The following is a 26,207-nucleotide window of genomic DNA, read 5'->3' on the forward strand; positions in this document are numbered from 1 at the left end:
GATGATCTTGAAGGTCTTTTCCAACCATAATGATTCTATGATTCTAAGACACTGCCCTCTTCATCATGCCATATATCTTGAGTATGTTCCTTATGCCAATGTAAGTGGTTATGTAGCAGCATATTGCATTGGTGCTATACCAAATTGACATTTAGTTCATTATACTTAGGTGTAAACTAATGCAAATATCTCATCTTACCTCCTTACTTTGTAGTGCATTCCACTCACATTTGGGAAACAAAAAGCACATTAGAAAAAAAAAGTAATAAAAAGTAAATGGAATAAATCTAAGCTAGAAAAAAAAGGAACATGGAATAGAAAAGTTTTATTATAACATTTGTTAAATCTTAAATCTTTTTTTATGTTTGTTATGTTTGTTTCAGAGTGGTGAACCAGTACCAAGAGTTAGTACAGAATGAAGCTAAATGTCCTGTGAAAATGATTCATAATTCAGGTGGATCCGTCAATCTTAGCCATCTTTCTCCAGGGAAAGAAATGGAAGTGAGTTTATTGAGCACTGCATTTCTTACATTTGCATTTGATTTTTAAACCATTAGAAGGATCTTTGCTTAAAAAAGTGGCATATTTCTTCAGAAGAAATTTTTAAACCTTGTAATCAATCATTCAGGATAAATATGTTGTAATGAGGTTGCAGGAAAATACTTTCGTTTTTATTGGTCACAGGTTCTGTTGTAGACCTACTGTCAGATGTCTTTCACAGAGCTGTTTAGGAGAATACAGCTGTGCACATTCCAGCACAGGCCAGTAACAGTCGGATGTAGCAGGTGCACTTTTTCTTTTACACCCTCTACCCTGCTGAAAAAAAGCGTTTTTACCTGAATTTGAAGAGACAAACTTTAAAAAAAAGAATCTTGAAGACACCTGCGTTTGTATGTACACATGCAGTAGAGATAGCTGCATTACCAGATTCTCATGTCTGACATGACATTGCCCTATATTTATTGATTTGTGCTGGTTTTCTTGGTCAGATTCAGTACTCCAGTGGTAAGCTGTGTTTACCAGCTAGAAAATGGATTTCAATAAATGGGGGCTATTCACTTTGCTGCATCTCTCTCTTAGATATCCACTTTTAACCTAGAATAACCTTTATTTGAAAGAATTCTTTGCATTAGTCAAAAAAGTAGTCAAAAGCCAACAATTGCAGAGAGGAAGTAGTCTGTATGTATGTATACATCTGGACAGACATGTATAAATTAATATATGTGCATATATACACATGTAGGTGGGATATGTATATGTCTGAGCATAGATATATGTGTGTGTGTGTATATATATATATCTGTGTGTACTAAAGCAGACAATTTTGGGTGGGAAGAGTATCTATGGAAGTCTCTTGCTGTCCAAACCCCCACTGAAAGCAGGGCCTAAGTTACTCAGGTTACTTTATTAACAATCTAGTCTCATTTTGAATGGTCCATTAGTCTTTAATTTTCAGAGTTAGAGAAGTTTTTTTTATATATTATAGGAGAGAAGGGCAATCCTGGCAGTTTCTTCAAAAGATTCCTTTTTGTAAGAAAATAGTTAGAATTATGTAAATGAAGGGTAACAAGTTTTGTTTTATTATGGAGAATCAGTGAAGACTAAACTGCCCAGGAAGGCTGATTAAGAGGCCTGGTGATTTCTGCAGTTTCAGGGTTTCCTTGCAGTGCTTGAAGTCTAAAGAAGGTGATCAGGAGTAGTTAGCATGGATTCACAAAGAGGAAGCCATGTTTGACCAACCTGATAGCCTTCTATAGTGAAGTGACCAGCTGGATGGACGATGGGAGAGCCGTGGATGTTGTCTACCTTGACTTCAGCAAGGCTTTCAACACTGTTTCCCATAACATCCTCATAGGAGAGCTTAGGAAGTGTGGACTGGATGAGTGGACAGTGAAGTGGATTGAGGACTGGCTGGATGGCAGAGCCCAGAACGTAAATGGGGCCGAGTCTGGTTGGAGGCCTGTGGCCAGTGGTGTCCCACAAGTGTCAGTGCTAGGCCCAGTGCTGTTCAACTTGTTCATCAGTGACTTGGACGAGGGCACAGAGTGCACCCTCAGCAAGTTTGCAGATGACACCAAACTGGGAGGAGTGGCTGACACTCCTGAGGGCTGCGCTGCCGTTCAGAGGGACCTAGACAGGATGGAGAGTTGGGCAGAAAGGAACCTCCTGAGGTTCCTTTCAAGGAACAAGGACAAGTGCAGGGTCCTGCACCTGGGGAGAAATAACCCCAGGCACCAGCACAGATTAGGGGTTGACCTGCTGGAAAGCAGCTCCTCAGAGAGGGATTTGGGAGTCCTGGCTGACAACAGGTTAACCATGAGTCAGCAATGTGCCCTCATGGCCAAGAAGGCCAATGGGATCCTGGCCTGCATCAGGAGGAGCGTTGCCAGCAAGTCAAAGGAGGGGATCCTGCCCCTCTGCTCAGCTCTGGTGAGGCCACATCTGGAGTATTGGGTGCAGTTCTGGGCTCCCCAGTACAAGAGGGACATTGAGCTTCTTGAGAGGGTCCAGTGTAGAGCAACGAATATGATTAAGGGACTGCAGCATCTGTTGTATGAGGAAAGACTAAGCGAGCTGGGCTTGTTTAGCCTGGAGAAGACTGAGAGGATATCAGATCAATATATACAAATACCTGAGGGGAGAATGTAAAGAAGATGAGCCAAACTCTTCTCGGTGGTGGCCAGAAATAGGACGAGAGGTAATGGGTACAAGTTGAAACACAGGAGGTTTAATCTCCATATGAGGAAGAACTTCTTTCCTGTGAGGGTGACAGAGCCCTGGAACAGGCTGCCCAGAGAGGTTGTGGAGTCTCCTTCTCTGGAGATCTTCCAAACCTGCCTGGATGCCACCCTGTGCCACGTGCTTTAGGTGTCCCTGCTGGAGCAGGGGGTTGAACTAGATGATCTCTAGAGGTCTCTGCCAACCTCAACCCTTCTGTGATTCTGTGAAAGTCCTGCTCTCAGAATGTCCAAGCCTAATCCTGTTTTCCAAGTCATAACTGATTAGAAATGGGAAATGAATACAGAGTGAAATGAAATATTTTTTCAAGACCATATCGGGGGTTGGCCTAATGGAAGGCAGGTCTGCAGAGAAAGTCTGGGGCATCTTGGTGGATAAGATGTTGACTGAGAGCCAGCAATGTGCCCTTTTGGCAAAGGAGCCCACTGATCTGTGCTAGGAAGAGCATTGCTAACAGCTCAAAGAAGGTCATCCTGCTCTACTGAGCCTTGGTGAGGCCACAGCTGGAGTACAGTGTGCAGTTCTGGACTCCTGATACAAGAGAGACATGGAGACACAGGAGTGATTCCCGTCAAGGTCCACAGAGACGATCAAAGGACTGAACACAAAGAGAGGCTGAGAGAGCTGGGACTGTATAGGTTGGAGAAGAGATCTTTACAATTTGTGTAAGTATCTGAAAGGAGAGTTTAAAGCGAATGGGGCCAGACTCTTCTTGGTGGTGGATAAGACAAGAGGCAACGGAAACGAACTGAAGCAGAGAAGTTCCTTCTGAACATAAGGGAAAAAAAATATTTTACTGTGAGGGTACAGAGTGCTCAAACAGGCTGCCCAGCGCAGTTGTTGAGTCTCCTTCCTTGGAGATATTCAGAAGGTGCCTAGTTAAGGTCCTGGGCAGTGTGGCTGTAGGTGACCCTGCTTCAGCAGGGGGTTTGGACAGATGATCTAGAGTTCCCTTCCAGCCTCAACTCTTCTGCGATTGTGTTTCTGACACTTCCATTTGTGAATAGATGCCAAGAAAAGCTTCAGAAAAAAAGAAAAACTTTTTTTTTTCCAGCTATATTTAAATTTTAACAGCACTTTGGAGTTTCTTCTTCATAAGGGGAGAGTCAGTCATAGGGCTATGGTTTAAAAAAATCTGCAATAATATTTCCAAGGCATTTTATCATGGTTTTGAGAATTTTTTTTACAGATTATTTGGATTGTTATACTTTCCTGTCAGATATGGAAGCTTACATCATTGCTAAGGTAGTGCTAATTTCTCTTTCCTCCTAGCAGCCAGAAAGTATATCAGGCTCTGTTCAGTCTTCAGTATTGGGGAAAGGTGTAAAACACCGACCTCCTCCTATCAAATTACCTTCAAGTTCAGGAAGTAGCTCTTCAGGTAATTATTTACTGATTTTAGTGTCTCCTTTCCATGTGTTCTGACAATTACAAAGTGACATACTATTACTTTAGTAAAATCTTAATCTTAAAAAAAGATTTTCTGATGTGTGAAAAGAGTCTTGCAAAGCATCCTTTTGTTGATTTCCAATTACATTTATCAGGAATTTGTGTAGTAACAGGTTACCATCAACTCACGAAACCATAATGTATTTTAATTATGCTTTTTCAGGTAATATTTTTAGTCCACAGCAGTCAAGTGGCCACCTAAAATCCCCAACTCCTCCTCCTCCTTCTAAGCCTCCCGGTCTTTCTCGGAAACAATCCATGGATCTTAATCAAGTTAGCATGCTCTCTCCAGCTGCCATGTCTCCTGCGAGCTCTTCACAAAGTGAGTCACGACCTAAATTCTCCATTAAATCTTAGGCTTTTGCATAAATGCTTCTTGGGATAAACTCCTTAACCTGTGGAATGATGACGTTTAAATGTACAGTGTACCCTAAATTGTATAAGTTGTGCAGCTTCAGGCAGGTCTCTTGTTCACTGTATGTACTTTATGTTTATTGTAATTGTGTTTGTTTTTCTGTATATATGTATGCACCCTTTGTGTATACGTTTTAATATATTTTATGCAATAACTATGATCTCCTCTTTTATGAAGGGGTGGTAGATAATGTTACAACGTACCATTCCAAAGTGTAGATCTTTCCTCCAGTGTAAAAACAGTGTGTTAGATCAGTTTGCCTTTACATAATCTAAGCATCTGTTTAAAAAAATGTTTTAGGAGCTGGTGCAGTTGTATTTCTATGTATGTATATAATCTGATCAGTCCCAAGGTGGTGATACAATAAACTCAAAGATGATTTTTTAAAACACTCCTACACTGTTTTACAAATCATTGCTGATTGCAAGTGTGGTGGTGATGCTGCTGCTAATAGCACCATATTCTTAGGTGTCAAAATGTAAATTTCAATAACAAGTGATGTGCTTTTTTTTTCGTTAACACTGGTAGGATTATTGTAATAAGATCATAAACAGTTTTAAAATATGTATGTGTCTTGAGGCATTTTGTGAGAAGATTTGTACAAAGAGGTCACAGCTGTAGTTTTTCAGTTTTTTATGGATAATTGTATACTGACCATTCCAGGATCCTGCACAGTATTTTAATGTGTTTTTTTTTTCAATTAAATAATTTGAAATATGGATAGCTCAAAAGGTGTAATTTTTCTGCCTTCTTGTTTTGCACAAAGAAAAACAGAAAACTTAGAGTTTTCTTCTAACAGTTTTACTCACTTTTTTATGTTACTGATAAGGATTGTGTAAATCTACTGCACACAGTTGTTACTGTAAGTAAGGCTCTGGTCACAGCATTTGGACATTCACATTTTTTTCCTTTCTTTCTGCAGGACATGAAAGCTAAAAAAAGAAAACACCTCAAGAGCTTTTTTTTTTTCTTCTATTGATAAACTGTGCTTACTGCATCCACAACAGTATTGCTATACATACTACATTTAAGCATAAGGAATTACACAATAACTTTTAAAGATGCAGTATTATCCTCTTTTTTTTTTTTTTCTTCATTTGGTCAAAAATTGACAAATGGGAGTTTAGCTGTCTGATCAAATTTAGATTGACCCCACAATTACTGAAATAGTATCTGTTCTTTGTTGATTCTGTTGTTTTCCATGATATGTTTTTTAACATGATGCTATTGTGCAGGCAGTGCTTATACAGTATATGTTTAACATTTTAGAACAAAAACATTAATTAGGTTAAAATGGTCACTAAGAAAAATTGTTGTATTTTGACTTAAATATGTCTGAATAGAGTTATGACTTAATGTGCCAGAAATTTTGGAGGGATGATACAAATTTGTGTTTGGTTAAAGGAGTTAGGCATGGAGAAGGGGGTTTCTGTGTGATATACTGCATCCTTAGCAATCAGTGCGTGCTGCTACACTCGTGTCGTGTAGGAATTAACACTTGCAGTTTGAAAACTGGAACAGCTAAATAAGATTCCATTAACCGTATTATACAAGAAAGACTGGCCTTTTATAACAAACTAGCACTTTTTATTTTTCTCAATGAGCAGGGTCTGGAACTCCTAAACCATCTACTCCTACTCCAACCAACACCCCTTCATCGACCCCACACCCTCCTGATGCTCAGAGCTCAACTCCTATTACCCCTTCTGCCACCCCTACTCCCCAAGATTCAGGCTTCACCCCTCAGCCCACTTTGTTAACCCCGTTTGCTCAGCAGCAGATGTCTCTGAGCCAGGCACTGCCTGTAATGACCATTCCTCTTTCCACCATGGTAACATCCATTACTACAGGAACAACCTCCACGCAGGTCATGGCAAACCCCGCAGGACTTAACTTCATCAATGTAGTGGGCTCTGTGTGGTAAGTTCTTTGTTACGACGGTGTCTTAATTTATCTTGGCTGGGGGGGAGCTGGGGGAAGGGGCGGATGGAGGGGTGAATTGTGCAGCACATTGAGGTAGATGTTTTTCAGGATCTGCAATATGGAAAGGTCATTCACCTTGCAGTTATGTAGTAAAGAACAATTAGAAACTAGTAGCTCAAATTTAAGGCATCTGCTATCAAAATGTTGAATACAGTCTATAAGGAACCTTGTATTTGGAGTTTTTAAGGTGAAGGCTGTTTCCTCTCATAAGCTTTACTTCAAAACTGCAGTATTTTTTAGGTTTTGCTTTTCTATGAATTTGATTTTGTTATTGATCATGACAGATGAAATGAGATCTCATATGCAGACCTTTCTAAATGAAAAATAGAGATAAAATATTAAAGTCTCTGTGAATCTCTATTTTTACAATACCATGTAAAACTATTTATAACAGTTATAAATGATTTCTAACAGTTACTTAAGCATTGAGGTTAAACTTATTATGATTCTTAAAACTCATTTTGTTGTTAAAGTAGTGCTGCTGTTAGGAGTGGATCATGTGATATAAGAAAACTACTTGAGAGTAAATGAGACTTCCTGGTAAATGTAAGATGGCCAGTGCAAGTGACATGGTGTGCCTCAGTGCATGTGTTATACTTAAATTACTCATTTGAGATATTCTAAAGTCAATCACTGTTGCTTCATTAAGCAGGCTTCTCATGGTGCAAAAGGAGAATATGAACCTGTTCTTCAGCTTTCTGTTACAATATCACAGTGGTTTTGATGACGATTCAAACTTGAATGGTCTTCAAATGGTTTTGAATGGTCTCCAAACCATGAATGGTTTTGAAGATCTCCAGACTTTCTAATATCTTTAGAATAAAAGAGCCACTTAGGTTTTATTTTTCATAGGTTATACTGAAGCAAAAAAATGTATATGTGGAAAAATGGATCTACATATTTTGAAGCTTTATCCATAATTCCATTTAGAGGAAGCAACCGAGTTTACTTGTCATGTGACAGAGGGATAGAATGTAGTTATTCAGATGTACTTGTACCTCTTGGGTTTGATGTGTTGTCTTTCCTCTTCTACAGTGGAGCACAGACATTGATGAGTGGCTCAAACCCTATGTTGGGGTGCAACACTGGTGCCATAGCCCCTGCAGGTATAAATCTGAGTGGCATTTTACCATCAGGAGGCCTGGTACCAAGTGCGCTGCCCGCTGCAATGCAGTCTGCTTCCCAAGCAGGTTAGTGTGAAAAGCCAAAAAGGCATCTTCAGGTGGTGACAGTGTGAAAACATTCTGTAAGAACAGTGGACAAGAGGGGCTGGTGTGTGAATGGTGCATATGTGATGACCTGAGCTTAGGAACGACGTAAATATTTTTGCCTCCTAAGTTTAGGCTATGGCTGAAATTGCCTGAGGTTGTGATTTTGTGGAGCTGGGCTGGGGAAACACTCCCCACGTGACTCTGTGTTCGGCTGTGCCCAGCAAGCAGTTTGCATTAAGGGGCGTTCAGAGTCAGATGCAACTTGGATAACAGTGACTGCCAGGAGGAAAAGGTGTGACAGAATTTAGAAAGAGGCCTCCTTCTCCAAATGACTGTGGTGCCTTATTCTATCCCTGATACTGATTCGTTCTTTTAGAACAATTAGTCCATTACTGCTTTCATGTGTGGCTGTGCAAATCTATAGGCCTGAGTTCTCATTAAAGGAACATATAAATTCTATTATTTTTTAATGAGAATGTAATAAAGACAAAATCCCTAGTGTGTGATTATGGATGAGAAGGGTAGATAAGGCTTTGATAACTATCTCTTACACTGAAACATGACCAGTGTGTACCCAAAATGTCTTTAAATTCCTTTGCTGACAAAGATTCCAGTCTCAGTAGCTGTTTGGAGTAGTTCACTGTCTGTACAAAGTGTTTCCTTTTAATTACAATGCATCTTCTTTACTGTGAATTAAGTTATTTCTTTTATCCTGTTCCTTGCAGACGTGAGAACAGTTGATCCCTTCTCTTTGCCTTCTAAATATTAGAAACATGCTGTCATGTCCCACATTTGTCTTCTCTTTCTGATAGATCGTATTTTTCAAACCTTTCATAATCCTGTCACTTTCTTCTAGACTGTCCAGTTTGCTTACATCCTTCTTAAAATGTGATACCCAAAACTGGATACAAGCCTGAGCTTGGCTGATTTACCACTGTGGAGCACAGCAGAATAACTGCATCTCATCTCTTTCACAACATTCCTGTTAACATTTCCCCAGAGGAGGTCTGCCTATTTTTACTTGTATTTTTTTGCAACAGCAATTACATTAACATAAGAATGGCTGTGCTGGGTTAGGCCAAAAATCCACCCAGCTCATATTGTGTCTCTGGCAGTGGATATTAGACACCACGTAGGGGAGAGTGTGCAGGACCAGGCAAGTGCAGAGCGACCCTTCCCTTGGCGAACAGCCCCCACCTCTTCTGGCAATCTGCAGCTTTGAGATGGTCTCAGTAAAGGCTGCCCACATGGACCTTTGCGCTTAATATCCCTTGCTAGATTTTTATTCTGTGGATCTATCTATACTTATTTATTGCTTCTTGAACCTGTTTATATTTTCAGCATCTACAGCATCTTGTAACAGTGAGTTTTATAAGTGTGCACTATATGTGAAGGGTGGTGTGTTCTGTAGCGTGTGATATTGATGTTGCAGATACATTTGTGATTTACTGTCATTTCTCACATACTTTCTTGCTATATCGATGCAAAGCTGGCTATTCACCATATTGTATCTGCTCATCACTCTTTTTTGAGTATACTATCATTGATTTGGGACCTTTTCTCCAAAATACTAGTATCACTTTAGTTCTATTTCTGTACTTCCAAGCATTATGCAATTTTAGCAATTTTGGTGTCATACACAGATTTTACAAACACCATTGTCCACATAACAAGTGGATGTCATTTGAATTAGGTCTGAGGCACACCTCTGTGGGATTCTGTTTGACAGCTTCTGTTTTATTGAAGCATTTTAATCACGCTTATAGCTTACTATATACAAACTTTAAAATATATATATTTTTTTTATTATAGCATTTGAAGAATGCGATGTAGAATAATGGCAAAAGCTTTATGGAAGACAGAAATATCTTTCCAGAAGCTTTTGTATGGAGGACAGTGGTTAAGATGTGGAGTGGTTTTATTCATTTTTTTTGTCACTTGCCACGTTAAAATTTTCTCTCTAAAGAAACTGTAAGAACTTGCTTATGTCAATGAGTCCTGCACAAGCCGTAAAAAAAAAAAAAAAAAAGCCAGGAGAAGAATCACTGAGGAATAACTGCTGTAATATCCTCCACATTCACCTTTGTTGTAAATGCAGCAACGGGTTATTATATAGGGTTTACAGTGCACCATGCTTAGCAGTGATGCAGTTTTCTTTCGGGACTAAGTTTAAAGCCGGGCAGCTGCACTCTTCCTGACTAGGGAAAATGCAGCACTGCGTAAAGTTCCACCTTCCAGATGCTTAGAGATAATCCTAATGGAGGGGTATATGGGATGCAACACTCATATAGCTAGGTAATGACTTTCTACTAATGAAAAGATGTTTTCTTTAACAGGCAGCCCCTTTGGTCTGAAAAATGCATCAAATCTTCGACCCTTAAATCTTCTACAGGTAATTGATACACTAACTGTGCACACTAACACTAATAACTTTTCACGTTGCTTTGTAAACAAGTGTGGTGCTTTTTATACGTTGCCCTGCTACAGCTCTTTGAAGACAGTTTATCAGGAACAAGCCATTTATTGTAAATCTTTGATTATTATTTAAAACAATTAAAACAGAGAGAAAGCTGGTTCCATAAAGACTGTAAGTGGAAATGACATTCTCAGCTCACTACGAAGCAGCTATTTTCTCAGTAGCAATGTAAAAATGCTGACATTTGAATGAAAGAGATTAAATATCTGAAATACCGTCTTTCATTTTCAGCGTTTGCCTAGGCTTTCAGTGCTGATACTTTTTTAAATGGAAATTATGTCTGTTTGAAAAGCCCAAAGCAGTACAGCAGAGCCACTAATGACTACACGAATGGGCCTAAAAGCTGAGCTGAGCTTGCAGCGATAGGTGCAGTGATTGCTGTAAAAGAGCTTTTGGTTGTGCAAGTAGAGGTTCATTTAAGATAGAGAGTTTAGAGGCTCTATAAATATTTTCATTAAACAGGTAAACAAACAAACATGCACAAAGGACACTAGTTATGTCTCAGCACAATGTAAAGGCCTAATGGGAATGTTCATGGGGCTGGATTTAGTTCCTAGTCCTGCAGCCACCTGCAAGTTGCAGCTTCCAGCTGCCACAAATCCCAGGTTTTACAAAAAAAGAAAAGTTTCCCAAGCACCATTCTTCCAGAATTTAATAGTAGTGAAAGATCAGCCACAGCTTTGCTGCTTCCTCTTTCCACTCCTGCACGTGCTCCAGGAACAGGGAATAGGGCTGGCATGGGAGGCAGTTATGCCAGGGGAGAGCTCTTCTGTACAGTGAAATGCTTGTTTTTGATTCCAAATCAAAGTGTGCCCACTCAGGCTATGTCTGACATCTGTGTAAGTCAGGATTAATTTAGCTAAAATCAGTGCAATTGATACTGTAAAACTGGAATGAGACAAATCAAAACTGTTTCATTTTAACATTTCTTTGCATTGAACTTCACAAACCATTGATTGGAAACATCTAAACACAGTGGAATATTCTGAATTAAATTAGTATTCTGTTCTTTTGAAGACTTAATAATCCATTGCTGGTGTAATCTCTACTATTTTAATTAAAACAATGATAACATATTTTGCTGTAGAAATATCTAGCTACATCTAATTCCGTTTTGTTTTCTGAGCATGAGGCTTTCTTAAAAACAAAAGCAATTGTAAAGTGATTCATTTTAAAGGATTTTTTAAAAATCTCCAAGGAGTGCATCAATATCATACTCAACCTAGGACAGTGGGGAACTCAGCAGTTTGATTGAATTATGCCTTTTGTTTTTAATCTTCAGCAGCTTCCAGGTTGTTCACTTATTTTTAATCTACTCCAGCAACAGCAGCAGTTTTCTCCACAGCAACAATCTCAATGTGCTACAACCCTGTAGTCCTCAGCAACAGGGAGTGTGCTAATAGCCCTCAGCCTGGGGTGCTGGGATGAAACAGTTTCTCCTATTCTTGCCAAGCTCCACAAAACAAATAAGCCACAGATCTAAACAGCACAGCAGATCTAAAACAGATGTGGGGGGAAGCATCCTCCAAATCCTTCTGAAACTGCAAAGACTGCAGTGCCTTCAGTGCCATGGTTGGAGCTGGGTCATAGTTACCTGTTTGTATCCTATAGTAAAGAGCAATAGCAAAAACTGCCCAAGCACCATCCTGCCCTGCCGTGAGGGGGGCTGCCCACCGTACGAGTGGTGCAAACGTGGTGTAGACCTGTTCATCTCACCTAGCAGATACCGTCCACCTCGGGGAAGATTCACACAGCAGGACTACCAAAGAATAACTGAAAATTCCTCCTCGCTCTCTTGGGAGTTGGCTTATTCCTCAGTGCTGTCATTTAACAAAATTGTTCTCTCTGCACCCAAGAAAGTACCTGTTGGCTTTAAAGCTGTAATCTTAATTTGCTTTACTGCTGCCTATAATCAGTGTTAAGGCTATAATCAATGAGGAAGTCTGAACTCTTGGTGGAGAATAATCTGTTTTCAAAATAACAAAATTTGAGTGGCTGGTTCCACCTGTGCCTAAAATCTTACCAAGACTCATACAGCAGTTGGGGAAAACTACAGCTGTTCTGCTTTTGTGTTCTTTATAGTTACAAACCCCTTTGTCTCCTGGACATTGAAGATTTCTGTTTTACCAAACGGTCTCCACTGGATGCACAAATGTTTGCCTTAGTTTTACTTGAGCTGCTGCAGACTGGCCATAAATAGGATGCCTTTGAAAATAAGAGTATTAGTCTAATATGTTACTGGCTTTCTTTTATGTAAGTTGGTTTCTTAGAAGGCTTCCGTGGTGTACAGGCTCCAGTGTCACAGGTCTTGATCTGGAATGTGTGACAGCTTAATGAGAGACTTCTGGATTTATTCTCAGCATACAAATGTCAGTTACTAGTTGAATTATTAAAAAAAAAATAGGCAAGCTGTTGCTTTTAGGTTTTCTATTCTAGGCACTGAATTAAAAGCAGGCACAAAGGCTGATCTGAGGCCTTTTGCAAAGTGCATGTGGAGGAAATAAGTCTTACAGCATTGGGGAGCTTGTCCCTAAGGAACTTTTATTTCACCACAAGTTACAGAGTAGGGCAGGGGTTGTTTGGCTAAAACCAGCAATTAAATACTAAATTCAGCAAAAATGAGAACTGTATTTGCTCTGAATGTTGTCCTCTAAGTGCTCAGTGGGGAAAAAAAAAAAAAGAACTTCAGCCAAAAAGAAATTCATTTTCTCCCTACAGAATACAGTCATACTTTTCTCATACTTAAGGGTTTTTTTTTTCATTTTTTTGCAGATATTGTTTCTATTCCTTTAATTTGTAAAAAAACATATATATGTGTTAATACACACTACCATAACATGTTATTTTCTTTAATGTTCAGTCTTTTAGCAAAGTTTAGCTAGATCTTAGGGCCATTATTTCATACGGTTATTCTAAAGCAGCACTACAGCAGGTCAGATTTCATTCCTTTTCCTTCCCTTATGATAAGCCACCCGGCTTGCTTGAATCACATATGTAATAACATGCGTAAGCACTTGTTTTCCAGGTTTTAAAATTAATACAGGTTCTTAAAACAGGCCATAATTTAGCAAAAAGTGACCTCAATGGGCAGCAGATCAGGCTGTAGTAATTAAATTCGTGTGATTAACGTGGGAGATGCTTTGTTCTGAAAATAAAATTTTAAAAGTAGTTTTTTGTGACACTGAGGAAAGCGTGGCACAATGTGGTGAATAAACATTTCAGGCTTTTCTTATTTTGATTATGATGGGGATTTTCACATGTGGGTAGTGTTAGGTGCCAGTTGCAGACTTCAGGTGTGGTGGGTAGGAGATAAAGTGTGGCATGATTAGAAACCTGAACATGAAGGTGTCGCTGCTGATTTTCAGTGGGGCAGTTGCCCTCTTCCCAGGCCTTCCACTAGGTAACAGGGCTAACACTGTCATTCCTGCCAGAGCTGCTTTGGGGCTTTCAGCAGCTCTAGGTACAGCTTCAGTAGTGACTATTACCTGTATGACTACAGTATTACCTGTATCTGCATTCACTGCAAAAAGCAGAATTAAGAGTCTGAAAAAGGCACTTCAACCATTTGTCTTCATGACAGCTTTATTTATTGACTGGTGTCAAATTTTGGAAATAAGGACCAAGCTTGTCTGTTTTTCTAGGGGTCCGACCAAGGTCCATCCACCCAAGATCAGGCCCTATCCGCCCAGCAAGCTGCTGTGATTAACCTGACTGGAGTGGGGAATTTTATGCAACCTCAGGCCACAGGTATGTGCTTGCTGAGCCTCCTCTTGTACTTGTGTATGTTGGTAAATTCATACTGAAATGAAGTTTGGTCTTACAGCAGTCTTAAATCAAAACAATTTACTCTTTATTATTAGCACGAGTTACACAAGAAATAGCTTCTTTCCACGCATGCACTTCTCTGTTTTGTTTCGCATTTATTAAGCATAGTAAATGAGTTATCTTTAAAGCATATGGAATTAAGTCACACTTAATACAAAAAAAAACCAGAGAACTTCCATGCCAGACTTCATTGCGGAATGTTTCTTTAACTGTGTGCTTAACATCCAGTATGACAGAACTCTTTTTTGTGTCTCTACATGCACCTCATAATCTAATTACCTTCTAACTAACCGAGTATGTATATCACGTATACTTTATTCTGTACTGTTTCCAGTTTTTACTTTGAGACTAATTCTGTTGATCCCCTTTTCTGTTGCTCTCTATTCCCATGTCTTCCTTTCCCAACCCTGACAAACTCAACCTGACCTCTTTGACCTGCCTGCTTTTCCCCTTCTCCTTTCCATAGTGTTGTCTCAGCTTGGCTCTGCCATGAACAGCCCTGAGCAAAGCCTTCCTCAGCAGAGACTCCAGCTCTCTTCTGCCTTTCAACAGCAACAACAAGCCTTGCAGCAGCAGCAGCAACAGATACAAGTAATCCAGCAACTTCGCTCTGACTGCATTTAAAAACAAAAACAGACAAACAAAAAAATACAATTCTCAGCTCCAAAAGCAAAAATTCTGTCCCTTGGATTATTTTTTCACTGTCTTTGTGGTCTCTCAACCAATAAAACATTTTGGTAAACTACACCTTGAAAGACTTAAAATCTGTTGTTATCTCAGCTTGGAGCACTGAATTTATTTTTATTCATGTAAACCATCCACCTTCCTGATTTGACAACATTCAAGGAGTGCTTGTGGCACATCAAAAATAAGCTGTGCCAGGTGCCATTAGGATGTCAGAATAGTGCAACAGCATGAACTGTAAGCACCTGTAATGTAGCACAGCTCCCGTTAGTACATGGAAAAAGCAGCTCTGGCAAAGCATTCCTTTAGCATATTTTTATAGCTATATAAAAATGCCTTAGTACTCTATCACATAATCTCCTTCAGGTGATACATGTAGAAAATACACATGCTGAAGAAATACTATGCTAAAAATGTACCGCTAAACCAAACAGATTGACTGAAGTTGCTGAGTTACTGCAGTTACTGCAACCGAGAGGGCGAAGAAACAGCACTACGTGTATGTGTAAGGTGACAGGTTAAGAGCCCTCAGCAGGCTTCTGTGCCACTGGTGCTGCTTGACTGTACTTATTGCCCCAGTACGTGGTATATTCCTTTTTGTTAACCCTGAACTTAAAGTCTCGGTTTATTTCATTTTTCCTTTCCTGTCATTCTCTCTGAGATGGAAGGTAGCTATAAAGCCAAGTCTTAACAAACTTTTTTCCCCCTCCTTTTTCATGGCAGCAGTTGCGATTCTTGCAGCATCAAATGGCTATGGCAGCAGCAGCAGCACAAGCAGCTCACCTACGACATCAACAGCATTCAGGCAGCCACTCAAAAAGTAAAAGGAAGAGAGGCACGCCGGCCCCTCCAAAATCCTGAGACTTGCATTTTTTTCTATATATAATTAATGATTCAAAGGGGATTTTTTTAAGTTTAAAAAGGAGAAAGCTTAAAAACAAATCAGTGTTTTACATTGCTGGTGGGAAAATGAACCATTGAAACTACACTGTAATAAATGGAACTGCTTTAGGAAGCCAGCCCTTTGGAAATTAGAGAGTTCACCTGTAAAGCAGCTAGGGCTTGGTTTCCTTAAGTCATTTAATTTTTTAACAGAATGTTTTATCCTGTATTTTTTACCATTCGGCAGCATTGTATATAGTCTAAGGGTGAAAATCATTTTAGAAAAATGAACTTTGTAAATGTAGTATTGGTATTTGTTTATTTAGTATAAAAGGGTTGTGAACACTGTAACAAATACAATTTTTACAAATCCATTTTTGAAAAGATCTTGCCTTTTGTTCATTCGGGTTGTATACTTTTTATCACTTTGTCAATCAGCTTCTTTACTTCTTTATGCCTTGTAACAGCTCTGGTGATACAGTCCTGAAGCTTGGCTCCTGTCAGAGGACTTCCACCTAAAAATTAAAAGCAACTTGTTTTTTCCCTTTATACTTTGGTTAGATTTCTTTACATCTATTTTCCAAGTGAAAACATTAAATAATACACAAACTCTTAGAACCAGCAACTTATATCTGGGGAATATATAGCTTCACCAATTATACTGAAGCTGTCAAGTTTGCTTTAGGTTTTTGTCTTTTAAGTGTAAGACTTTGTACAAGATCTATTATTTTTTACACGTCAAGAATACACATAAGGCTAGCTATGACTTTTTTAAAATAAGGAAAGTCATGCTACCATTTTCAGACTTAATTAATGTCAAGAGCAAGTGACTTAGTAAGCTTTCCAGCCACTCATCTGACACAATTTTACAAAGAAATGTAGGTAAAACATTTGGATCAAAAAAAAAGTTTGTCATCTCCATAATTTCTTTATAGTAAACTCAGAAGTACCTGGCTTATGGATTGAACATAGTCTGCCTTCTTCATCAGTTACAACAGTTACTGTTCCAGTTGCTAAATCTTCCTCTTCTACAGTTGGATCAACAATCAGTAATGAGCTTTTGAAAGAAAACATGCAGACATATTGTATATCAGGGATCTATTAACTTCATTGCAAAACAGAAGTTGCTATTTAAAAAAAAAAGTAATCCTACCAAAAATCTAGTGTAATTTACTGCACAGGTTAAGTAACACCAGTTATGTTATCAAAATACACCAATTTAAAAAGAAGGAAAAGCAAATTACAAGGAAGATTCAACATTAAATTCAAAGGTCTGTTTGAGTCTATAAAGACTTACCATTGGAATTATTACGCATAAAGGAAAACATCAATAAACTACCCTTTGCAACACTTAATCACAGCTACATAAGGAGAGTGTTACTGCTTTTGCATGGACTGCACACTAACCTCATTACCAGACCTTAAGGTAAACACAGCAAGTTTACCAAAGTAATTCTCAATTTCTGATCAGATTTCTAACACTGATCATAGACAATGTCACCTGGGAGCCAGCACTGTACAACAACAAGTACTGGAAAATAAAATGAAACAGAAAACAAAACAAACTACAAGTCAGCCTTAGTTTCTTCTTAAAAAAAAAAAAAAAAAAACAGTGCTGTTACAAGTATTTGCATCAGACAATTTATGCACAGGCCAATTCAGCAGGGGCCATGCCGGGTGCTGTGCACGAGTGTGCCTGGCCCAGAGCCACCACCCAGTAGCCCACGTTTTACTCACTCAAGGCTTTTAGTCAGGAAGAAAAATGTCTGTAGAAGCCAGGGAATGTAAAGCTGTTATTGGGAGGGCTGTGCCAACACCTGAGAAATACTACACACGTTCACACACACCATCGTTGTTTAGTCTTAGGAGATGAGGGCAGACTTAAAAACAGGAACTTGGATGATGCAGGGTCAGTGCCACTGAAAGCAGGAAGGACCCAAAGACCCACACGGCCTAACTGTGCAGAGCCTCTTCCTAAGGGCAGCTTTTGTCTGTGGATGAGTACGGATGATTTAAGTACAAATAATACCATACTGATCACTGTGTGTCTATCATGAGATACAATTTTTCTCTTTTAGTCTATGTTAAATCTAAACCACGCAAGAATTCGTATTATAGCAATTAACAGAAACACTCTAACATACTTATAACTCCTAGTTTGGTTCATTTTGATAATCAGATGATCACCATTGGAGTTTGGCATCCCCTCTGCTCATCCTAGGCCTCTTGTGTTTGAATAAAAGGTCTGTTTGTTAGTAATTTCTGTTAATGTAGGTAAATGTGCCATAACGCCCAGCCACCCTAAGAATACCTAAGCCTTGACTGATTCCAAGAAGAGTCATCATCCTATTTGTCATTTTTTTTTTTTGCATCTCAAACAGGTATCATCATAAATACCTGCATTTTTTTATAAACAGCCACAGAACATATTCAAGCTCTGCATTCCCAGGAACAAAAATACTTAAATTCTAAAGACTAACACTTGAAAACATTTTCTGAGCCAAGTGTAATTGTGTAATTTACAGACTAAATGAAAAGCCAGTAAATAATTTCAGGAGAGGAGTCAAGCTGTCCGATGTCATTACTGTAAGTTTTCATTATCAGATTCTTTACCTACAGGAATAATCATTTAAGAGTGCTGGTCATACATCTATTGGGCAATTATATCTTTGGGTATCCAGAGTTTTTGTTGTTTTTGACTGCGCTATTAATTACCTCTTCTGCTAAGTCTTTGTTATAAGCTATTCAAAAATAAGATCTTTTGCATTGATCAGTTTCTGAAAGATTAACTGTATTGGTAACACTTTTCAAAGACATTGCACAAACATAAAGCAATACCCATTCCAGAAACTTATTTCAATCCTAGAGTACTTTTAAGTGTATCTTAAGTCACAGGAAGAAGCTGGACAGAGTTCACTCTGTTCTGCTGCCTACTCATTCAAACCACAGAACCAAGGAACAGTTCAGCAAAACAGGCCTAGGATAAATAAAGCCATGTTGACGGACACAGCAAAGTCTTCACTAGCACAAACAGGTAAGAAGTGAACTCCTTGGGTAGCATCCTCTGTTTTTCTCCCCTTAACTGCACTGCTGTTTTTAAGTACAAAACCTTTACCAACTTACTCATCGAATATAGCAAATGACGTGGCAACTGGATGCTTTCTGATGATCAAAGGATTCTTCTGTTTGAAATTAACTTCCGATAAACCAGTTTCTTCATTTACAGTAACTGTTGGCAACTGTACTAAAGAGAAGGAAAAAGCACAATGATATGTCATTCAACATTGTTTGGGGGAGGCACACAGATGATGAAGGCTACAGAAATATTTAAGCTCTTCTTTTACGATACTGGTACGCCACACAGATGAAACAGATGAAAATAATGATGATAATGATCATAACAGATGAGGCTACATTATCAGTGTTCTGTACAAAAAAAATCTTGAATCAAATGAACAGATTTAGCTTGGAACTATCTAAGGATGTATTTCATTTTTACTCCTCAAGTTCTTCTTTACACAGAAGCATTTTCTGCTTTTAAAATGTAAAATTACAACACCTTAAGAGTCATGTTTCACAAAGAGCATTGTTCCCCAAGGGTCTACTAGCCATATAAAGAACAGGAATGTAGTCTCATCTCAGTAATTGTTTATACACCCATAGAAACTCCCTCAGACAGTATCAGAGACAGCATCACGGAAATGGAAAGCAAAGATGCTCCACGAATTCAGAGGCAAGCAGTTCATAGTTTAAAAAAAAAAAAAAGAGGCTTTGCCATAAGCATCCCTTTATACTGCTCTCCTGCAGGCACTTATAACCCCTAAACTTGTGAATTATCAATCATCTATTGGATGCATCAAAAACATTTTTCAAACTGTAATAAATCTAGAAATATTCTATTGTGACAAAAAAAAACAGTTGAAGCGATTACAAACTACTTGACAAGTCACCGTGATTCAGAACTAACCTAGTTCTCTAAGCAATAGTATTGAGGGTGCAGATCTTATTGGAGAGAAAACTTACCATTTTTTAATGCTGCTAGCAAGGCAAAGGTACTGGCATCCAAAATGTTTCCATCATAATCCAGACATATGATATCACAGTATAGCACCCAAGCAAGCTACCAAAAAAGAGTAGCGTATGTGAGATATTACAGTAGGTAAAGAAACTGTGTATTATTCAAGCACATGCTGACCATATAAACAAAGATATTTACAGCAATAATCATCTTCTTAACTTTCAGATGTAATCCAAGGCACCAAAACTAAAAACTAACAATCTACTACCCCTAAAATACCTTCTTTAAAGGCCTTACACCGTGATCTTGTTAAAAAGTCCTTCTTCATTTTGACATACATCTTACCTTGCCATTTGCAATACACAGATCTTCTTTCTCTATTATCTGTGAACTAAAATAAAATGAGAGAGTAAATCAAAAAACAGAAAGTTGTTTTGCAGAGTTATTCTTGTTTTAAATGCATTAAAATAGGTCTTACTTTTCAATCACATCTGCAATGAACTGGCTAGCTGCTTGAGCCTCTTCACCAGGAGGCCCAGAGCGAAACCTTGTTGAACAGAGGGACGGCAGTTCTACATTGGGAACTAGGTATCAAAAATAATTAGTTAAAAACTAAGGAAAGCATGCTATAGAAAAATCAAAAATATAAATGCAACAATATACATTACCATTAATACCATTATTTCTTAATATCATTTTAGGTACTTTGAATGAAAGGCTCAACTAAGAACTTACCAATCAAGCTTTTCTCCTCCCCTCAAAAATTATTTGTGAGCTTTGTAATAAAGAATTTATACTACCTTGCACTCAGAAACTATGTATTCCACGAAGAAACACATACTCCTAACTATAAATTTTTGTCTGTAATCCTGCTATCAATATCATGACCTCACACAAACTCTTCTTTAAATGTTAAGCATTCTTAACTAGATCAAGCGACAACAGCATTTTCATGCCACAGCCTGATTTTACTGCTGTGCTACCTGCTTTTCACCAACTGTTACAACTTGACGCTTTAGACATGGAGCAAAAATATGCATAAAGTTTACAGAGAAGAAAATGAGAGCATAATCAAGCTCACTGAAAACAACATACTTATTAAATCCCCTTTTCATAAGGTATTTCTAAAAAGCTCTCAGTTTCACAGAAGGATTTTATTTCAAAAGAACTCCACAAAGGAGTAAAGATCTACCCTCGGGATTTATATAACTCCTTGGGAAATAAACTGTTACAAAAATGGGTACAAAAATTACAGCGCTTTTAAGGGAGTTGTTTTTTGTTTGTTTGTTTGTTTGCTTTGTCTCTGTTTGGGATTCCCAGGCAAAAGTTAACAATGTTTTGCACAACCCTGTAAGGCATAATCTTCCATAAACGAACCTTCCTCCCTCAGCACCTGTGAGGGATATGCTCCTTCCCCAGCTCATCCTGACTTCTCACATGTAGCCCTGTTCAGGTGTTAACTACCACATTATCTGATCCTGGTAGTTGCCTCCCTGACTTGTCCCCCACCCAGACATCAACCATCAATAACAGTCCTGATGGCCCTATCCCGATGGGGAGATAAGGCTAACTGTGAGTGCACCAGCCAACAGTCATTTCTGAATTGAAAGAATGACTATCAGTCAATCATCTTATCCCATAAATACGGAAACAGCCCAAGAGCCCATTGAGCTCTCCTTGCACGGCAGCGGGCTGCACGCTGGGATCTCCCCTTGAGCAGGGACGCCTCTCAAGGATACTCCTCGAGGTTAAGAGATCCTTCCCACTACAGATTCATGGTAAGTGACTATAGCGTGCCTTTCTCTTTCTGAACTTGTAAACTTTACTTTGTAAGTGTGCACAAACCCCTTAGACATAAACCGTTGACCAGGTCTGGGACTAGGACTGGATTCAGCCGCACCCAGACTCCTCTCAGAAGGAGTTTGGAAAGCAAGGGGGTCCAATCTGAACCTCGTGACCCAATGGGAGGGTGTCCTTGATAATTCTGTGTATATCTTGAACCTCCATGCAGTAACTATTAAGTGACCTTGCCATAGAATCTCGTGAAACCATTGTCATTACCAATAAAACCTATTCCTATTTCTTTCCCACGAGTGAAGTGCATTGTGTCACTTACCCCCACCACCACTCGTTCCGTGACAGCACCCTTTTCAGCGTGGGCTGGAATCAGCCATGAGAAGACAGCTTTGCATAGAGAGCTCAAAAGCAGAGCAGGGGAATTTCCGACTTGAAAAAGGCTCAGCAGATCTTGAGAGCTCTAGAGAGCTACACTACCAAAACTAGGAGTTACTAATTTAAGCTATTGGGTTTTGTTCTGAAGTACTGTATGTCAATTTGGAAACTGTTTCTTAAGGAATGTACTACATTTTTACCTAGTTTATTTCTTTTAAACTTTTTCACCATGCATTCAATCTATCCCATCATTTAGCTGAAGTAATACGAGATCTGAAAAGGATGTGTACTGAAATACTTACCAATATATCCCTTATTAGGAGAATCTGCTGGAGGTGCTGCAAGTTCCTGAGTAATTAGACAAAATAAAAAGGTAAATTTTGTTCACAAAAAGAGTTTCTGGCTATTCTACATATAAACAGTCATTTCCTTGCCAGTTATCATGACAATTATATTTATAAGAGCCATTGTCAATCAGTCAATTTGAAATTTTCAGGTCTTCATATTTGTATTTGGCGTAAGGGAAAACTCAATACAGTGATTTGCCTCCTGTTTCACAGCAGGCCAGGTATAAAGCTGAGGCTGGAAGTCACTCAGCAGTCCAGCCATTTAACTCCAAATCACTCACTAATCAATATTCAGTAGCTCTTCATTCAGCTTTTGTCAAAAAATTCCTAAAACTTCAATTCTACATATTTCTTTCCCCAATACACAAACAAAATATATGTTTTCAAAATGTATAGGTAGGATTAGACAATGAAGTTATACTTAGTTTCAGGACTGAAAGTAACTCCTGTGAAACAATAACTGTTAGACTGACACATTATTGTAGCTCTCCAGAAGATTCATTCTAAAAATAAATACATAAATTCAACTAAAGTTAAGATAAAAACCAACCATACCGCTTTAACTCCACAAATTACTGTAGTATTTCCTAACTTCACCAGGGCAGAACCATCTGCTGTTGTAATTGAACCTGAAGAAAAAAAATGCTGTTCAGTAAAATCTATTTCTATTCAAAGGACCTTAAATAACAACTAGCTTCAAAAAGCACTTGCATCATTTTAAAATAAATACAATGTTCATTAATTCAGGGTGGGAGAGGAATCTCTATTTCTCTACCAAACCTCTCTACCAACAATCAAAAGACTGGGCTATTAACACTTACAAAACATAAGAAAGGTATTGCTTTCTCCTAAAATTCTGTCTTAGAATAAGCCTGCCTAATTATTATCTTGACCCAGTCATCTCATACGTACCATATAACTTTTAGTTCCTTAATACAAATCTGAGGTAATAATTTCTTTTAGAGGAGGAACAGTCAATGGTCTGCTGGATGAAATTGTGTCTTTCTACCATGCAAACTGGTTAGACAGCTCTAGAGATCACCTAGTCCACACCCCTGCTCCAGCAGGGACACCTAGAGCACGTGGCACAGGGTGGCATCCAGGTGGGTTTGGAAGATCTCCAGAGAAGGAGACTCCACAAACTCTCTGCGCAGCCTGTTCCAGCTCTCACTCACCATCACAAGTAAAGTTTTTCCTCATATTCAGATGGAATTTGCTGTGTTTGTGGCTGTTGTCCTGTCACTGCCACCATCGAAAATGGTCTGGCCCCATCCTCCTGACATCCTCCCTTAAGATATTTACACACACTGACAAACCCTCCCTTTTTAGTCTTTTCTTCTCTAGGCTGAACGAGCCCAGTGCTCTCAGCCTTTCCCGAAAAGATGTACCCTCCAGGCCTCTAATAATCTTCACAGCCCCACGCTGGGCTCTCTCCAGTAGTTCCATGTTGTCTCTCTTGCACTGGGGAGCCCAGAACCGGACACAGTGCTCCGGGAGGCATCTTGCTTCTGCGCAAGAGCCACTGGCCAAGCTTAGAGCACAGCAGAAGCAGGAGTCACTGCCTCTCCCAAGACACTGGGGCATTCAGTACATGCCCAGCTGGTGCCTTCAGCATCTACAACATACACAGCTGGTCTCAGAATTAGACAAGCCTCCAAGGAGCCTAAAGCATCCTCAATTATGCTGTGCAGATCAGCCCAGAATTAGGACTGAGTAAGCGTGCTCAAATATATTCCTGTACAATACATTGTTTTAACACTTGCTGGAACTATAAATATAAATCCTGTTCCTTTCTTGTTTCAAAATTCAAGTTTCAGGAAAACTGAGTCATTAAGGGCACCAACAATAAAATAAACAAGAATATAATTTTTAAAACTATCATTATTATTATTCCAACATAATTCTAACATTATTATTATTCCATTATTATTATTCCACTGTTTTAAAACTATCATTATTATTATTCCAACAAAGCACTTACCTATGTTGACAGTGGTTGCCCGGAATTCACCTAACTCCCTCCCATCTGGTCGACAGTTCTCTTTCTAAGAGATAAAAATAACAAAAATCAAATTCTAAGAGATGTTTCATGACATAACATACCAACATTTATTCTACATGAATTTATTTAAAAAGTGTTCTCTATAGCACAAATAGAGAGTTACAAAATTGCAAGAGAAAACTCAGTCATTGCCCATGTAGTTTTTCAGCAACTGATAACCCATTGGTAATTTTAGGTGTAAAATTTTATAGACAAATATATACATGGACTAATTGTCTTAAGGTTAAGTGCTACACATTAGATTCAGAAAAACATCCACGAATTATTGATAGATTTAGAAAGTTTTTGCCTTTCCACACTGCTTAGTTTTTGTAGGTAATTCCTCTTCCCTATCAAGCAGGTCTCTTAAACATTGGACAAACTTAAGTCAAAACTATCAAAAAAACCCAGACATACTCACTAAATTAGAAGCCGTCCTATTTTACCATCATGTTAGATGGGAACGATAATTTACCGTAATTTCAAGCTTTTCAAAAAACAAAGACTTGAATAGTTCAATTAATGTATGCTCACCTCTTAATCTTATTTTGTTATCTATCTCCCTGCTAACCACTGTTTTGGAAGGTAAAGAACTAAGCCCTCCTAGACAATGAAGCTTCTGTTAACATACAAATACATTCTGCATTTAGAAGAATTAAAGCTGACTGCAATGATATGGACTCCTTTCTTAGTACTATTTTAGTAATGCGTAGACTAATATAATATGCATTACCAAAATAAAGTCAATGTTTTTCTTCCACATTTGTGTTGGATATGGTTAGCAGTAACAGTCTCTACCGTTTGTATTTTAGTAACATCCAAAAATCCAGTCTGGAATCATGCTGCAGAATAAACAACACCGATGTAAAGGAAAAAGAAAAAAAATGTTGCGAAAAATTGTTGTACTCTTCACAGCATGTTTTGCCTTTGAACTTTCCACCTTCCATAGAGATTACAAGCCATTTATAAACGCACCCCATGTTCCACTCACCAAAAATCTTCTGTAATATTCCAACGGTTCCACTGTTCTGGAATAGACAGAAATTGAAGTTCACGTGCAAAGTCTCTAAGGTAGCTAAGAAGAAAAGCGGGCAACTCTCTACAGCAACAGTGATTTGAGCATGAGGCTAACTAGCAAATCTGACCAGCAATTACAGCAAGGCCAGGAAACTGTTAACTGAGCTAAGACAAGGCCTCCACAGCGAGCTGAGGAAGGGGCTGCCATCGTGTGTGTATGATTCATGAAAAGGGGTGAAGAGGATGAAAACAGAAGTATTTTATCTACTTAAAACTCTCCTTCCTTACAGGCAGGGAAGTCCCTGTGCCTATACAAAGCAGCTATCATCACCAAAACCTTACTGTCCAGGTAGTTCGGGTCAAAAAGTGTTTACTGAGCCATGAGCACGAAACGTGCTTGGGGACGTGATGCAGAAAGGGCCACTCAATACATTTCCTGAAATATCTTGTTAATTCAAGGACTGGGCTCAGAGGTACAAAACAGTTAAAAGCGATTTATCACCTTAAAACGCAACAGCTTTTTTTTTTTTTCTAGGAAGCCTTTATTTAAGGACATAACATTGTAAAATATGCTTTATGCAGTGTTTCGTAATAGTGTCTCAGAAATTACCAACATAGTTTTTGCGCCAGTGTTTTGAGCAAGGAGCACCGCAGTTTAAAAAAAGGCGGGGGGGCGGGGAGGGATCTTCCCTGGAAATGTTTTTCCCCAGACCCCCCCGGAATTCCCCACGTCCCGGTCTGCCCTACGCGTCCCCGCCCGCTCCGGGGGACGCGGAGGCCTCCAGGCCCCCGCAGCACGCGGAGGGCCGCGGCCTGCGCCACTTACTTGAACGCCGCCGCCATGGCCGCGCCGTTGCCGCCCCCGCGCCTCCTTCCGGGGCGGCGCTTCCCGCGGCCGCGGGCGGCTCCGGCTCCCGGCGCGGCGGGGCGGCCGCTTCCGCCTCGCTG

The 26,207-nt window shown here is 39.1% G+C and overlaps 2 protein-coding genes across 10 annotated transcripts in view; one reads left to right on the forward strand and one right to left on the reverse strand.

Annotated features, from left to right (window-relative positions):
• Positions 1-16,038, forward strand: part of SUPT20H (SPT20 homolog, SAGA complex component) — a 34,672-nt gene extending 18,634 nt beyond the window's left edge. For 2 of the 9 annotated variants that reach the window (XM_088522236.1, XM_088522238.1), the window contains exons 16-23: positions 384-501; positions 4,012-4,120; positions 4,352-4,510; positions 6,211-6,523; positions 7,622-7,776; positions 10,134-10,189; positions 13,915-14,020; positions 14,565-14,731. In XM_088522236.1, coding sequence (XP_088378362.1) covers positions 384-501; positions 4,012-4,120; positions 4,352-4,510; positions 6,211-6,523; positions 7,622-7,776; positions 10,134-10,189; positions 13,915-14,020; positions 14,565-14,722 — 1,174 coding nt within the window. In that variant the 3' untranslated portion in view covers positions 14,723-14,731. Of the gene's footprint in view, positions 1-383; positions 502-4,011; positions 4,121-4,351; positions 4,511-6,210; positions 6,524-7,621; positions 7,777-10,133; positions 10,190-13,914; positions 14,021-14,564; positions 14,732-15,505 lie in introns of those variants that run through there. The other 7 variants (XM_088522239.1, XM_088522244.1, XM_088522245.1 and 4 more) reach the window with 6 other exon arrangements.
• EXOSC8 (exosome component 8) lies at positions 13,906-26,102 on the reverse strand. Its single transcript, XM_088522144.1, has 11 exons — positions 26,086-26,102; positions 25,234-25,291; positions 24,183-24,246; positions 22,757-22,830; positions 22,157-22,202; positions 20,161-20,266; positions 20,028-20,073; positions 19,688-19,784; positions 18,788-18,908; positions 16,615-16,721; positions 13,906-16,179 (listed from the first exon to the last, which is right to left on the reverse strand). The coding sequence occupies exons 1-11, from the start codon at positions 26,100-26,102 to the stop codon at positions 16,064-16,066; spliced, it is 852 nt and encodes a 283-aa protein (XP_088378270.1). The 3' UTR covers positions 13,906-16,063.
• Between the last annotated feature and the right edge of the window lie 105 nt (positions 26,103-26,207).

This window comes from Tinamus guttatus, unplaced genomic scaffold, assembly GCF_059628265.1.
Source record: "Tinamus guttatus ecotype Peru unplaced genomic scaffold, ASM5962826v1 Tinamus_guttatus_pri_ptg000150l, whole genome shotgun sequence".
In the NCBI taxonomy this organism is placed as follows: Eukaryota; Metazoa; Chordata; class Aves; order Tinamiformes; family Tinamidae; genus Tinamus; species Tinamus guttatus.